Genomic DNA, 2,438 nt, shown 5'->3' with positions numbered 1-2,438 from the left:
GTGGACTCCAGCCACCAGCCTGCAGGAGGGCACCCCCTCCAGGCAGGCCTCACCCCTTCCCTGCAGGACTCCTGGAAGCCCACCCCACCAGCTGGCTCCTGCCTGCTTGACTGAAGAGCCTCTGCGGCGACCCCTTACCCACCCAGCACGCACCAGTCCACTCGGTGGCGTTGGGCCCTGCTGCCAGATGGGGCCCGGCAACAGCGCTGAGTGTCAGCTCATAGGGGGTTCCCGGAGAGAGGCGAGGGAAGGTGTGACTGGAGATGGCCCGTGTGACCCCCGCCGTCAGGTTGGAGTCACCAAAGAGGTCTGTGCGCACGAGACGCAGCCAGGCGGCGCCCCCAGAGCCATTCCAGGAGGCCTGCAGGGCACTGGCACCTGGCGCACGCAGCGTCAGCTGAGCTGGAGGCACAGGCACTGGAGAAAGGGTGGGGAGAGCACAGCCGGGCTGGAGAGAGGGCCCGACGCGGGGCCCGGGCACCACCCCAGCAGCAGCAGCCCAGGAGCCCAGTCACGGCACGCGGCTCTGGACGGCCCCCCACTCCCAGACCAGCCGCCCCCTGGGGCCTTGCCGAGCGCTGGCCTCACCTGTCCACTGATGGATGCTGGGCTTCGCTTGGAGGTCGGCAGCCCAGGTGGGAACCTCCAGAGCGCGCTCGCTGCCGGGTAAGAGGTCACCAGAATTGTCGGACAGGGTGCCCGGGGACGCGGACACATTGTGAGCCAACGTCTGCGACTCCAGGTGGTAGAAGAGAATCTGGTAGCCATTCTGCCCCCCGGGGGCAGCGCCCCGCAAGGCCTCCAGGCGGGACGGGCTCCCCGAGCTACGGAGCTGCAGGTCCTAGACCGTCAACAGGGCTGCATCAGAGGCAGAGAGAGGCACCAAGTTCAGGGCCGGGGCGTCACCTCTGCTTCTAGTGCCCCTGACGAGTCACTGCAGCAGGCGTGGCCCTCAGAGCCCTCACCGTCTCTGGCCACCCTGCCCCCTGCCAACCCGGCTCGGCCCCTCCCCTGCCCGAAGGCCATGCACCTATGTGGGCAGTGCGGATGACAGCGGTGTTCTGCCCTCAGGGGCGTGGGGCTGTCGCCTCCAGCTGGTAGCGACTTCCGGCACCAGGTCCTGGAACTCAAAGCTGGATGCGTTGGTGTGGGCCCGGAGTGGCTGCTCTTCCGGGGACCACAGGGGGGTCAGGCGGCTGAGGCAGAGGGTGTGGCTAGCAGACCTCCCCTGGACGCTGACATTCACCCTCAGAGGCGGTCCGGGGGAGAAGGGCTGGGTCAGAGTCTCCCAACACCTTCTGCCCCAGAGGAGGAGGAGAGGCGGGAAAGGCCAGAGCAGAGGCGGGGTCTGGGCAGAGAAACAGCCTTGCCCAGTCCCCTCCCCATGGAAGGCACCTACCTCCACTCTCCCCGAGTGGACCCCCTTCCAGGGAGGGGCACTTGTCTTCCTGTAGGGAGGGAGCAAGGGTGTGGGAAGAGATGGGCAGAGGCTCTGGGCTCCAGCCAGGACCAGAGAAAAGGCTGTCCTCTCGTCTGGCTTCCGCAGACATGGCCGAAGGGCATCACCGCAGGACACCGAGGTGCAGAGGCCCTGGGACCAGGAGCAGACTGTCCTGCTGTCCTGTCAGGGGGGTGGGAAGGAGCCTCCCCTGCCCTGCTTAATGCAGCCCAGCCGTGGGGCCACGGGGCGGGGGGAGGCCTGGATGCCCTGGAGAGCAGGGGCGCACCTCACCTCGGCCAGGAAGCCTGGGAGCCACAGGAGGACCGCGCGCAGGAATGGGGACCCCATCCCGGCTGAGTCTGCAGGGAGAGCTGGGCGGTAGCAGGGGGAGCCCATCCCCACCCTCCCCTTGGTCAGCGGGCAGAGAGCGAGGCACTCCCTCCCCAGCCCAGACCCTGTGCCAGCAGGGCCCTGTCAGGGGCACAGGGCTGCGGCCCCCAGGCTGCAGGCAAGCTCACCTCCCCCTGCACCCCCAGCTCCACCCTCTTCCAGCTGTTGGCTTTCCAGGCAGGAAACTGTCCCTCGAGACCCAGACCCAGAGGAGAGACGGCCTTGCGGGTGGGCAGAGACAGCTGGGTCCCCGACGCCACGCCCCCCGGGAGAGGAGGGGGTGTCTGACCCTCCACGCGCAGAGGTGGACCGGGCCTTTGTGTTCCTGTGCAGAGGGGTCCTGGTGACGTGGTGGGGGTGTGTGTGGCTGGGTGCTGGGTGGATGGACCAGCTATGCGTGTGTGTCGCTTGTGGACATACACAGGCGCACGTCTGTCCCAAAAGCCTTGAGTCCCAGTGATGGTAGGTCTAGAAGAGCCCTCTGCTTTCACACCCTTGCCCCCCAGATAAGGAAGAAATATCCAGGGAGGGAAGAGCCCAGGCCCCAGCGTGAGGAGGGGAGCTGGGCTTGAACCTGGGACCTCCAGCTCCTCCTCCCTGCCCCCTA

The 2,438-nt window shown here is 67.4% G+C and overlaps 1 protein-coding gene across 1 annotated transcript in view; it reads right to left on the bottom strand.

Annotated features, from left to right (window-relative positions):
* LOC112402638 (receptor-type tyrosine-protein phosphatase V-like) overlaps positions 1-1,789 on the bottom strand; it is a 13,230-nt gene extending 11,441 nt beyond the window's left edge. The window contains 5 exon segments of the mRNA XM_024749664.1: positions 154-417; positions 589-841; positions 1,115-1,167; positions 1,400-1,448; positions 1,733-1,789. Of these exon segments, the coding sequence (XP_024605432.1) occupies positions 154-417; positions 589-841; positions 1,115-1,167; positions 1,400-1,448; positions 1,733-1,789 (676 nt within the window).
* Positions 1,790-2,438: the final 649 nt, after the last annotated feature.

Source organism: Neophocaena asiaeorientalis, unplaced genomic scaffold, assembly GCF_003031525.2.
Source record: "Neophocaena asiaeorientalis asiaeorientalis breed wild unplaced genomic scaffold, Neophocaena_asiaeorientalis_V1.1 scaffold44, whole genome shotgun sequence".
In the NCBI taxonomy this organism is placed as follows: Eukaryota; Metazoa; Chordata; class Mammalia; order Artiodactyla; family Phocoenidae; genus Neophocaena; species Neophocaena asiaeorientalis.
Note: the sequence above shows the minus strand (reverse complement) of the source record. Positions and strands in the feature narration are given on the sequence as shown.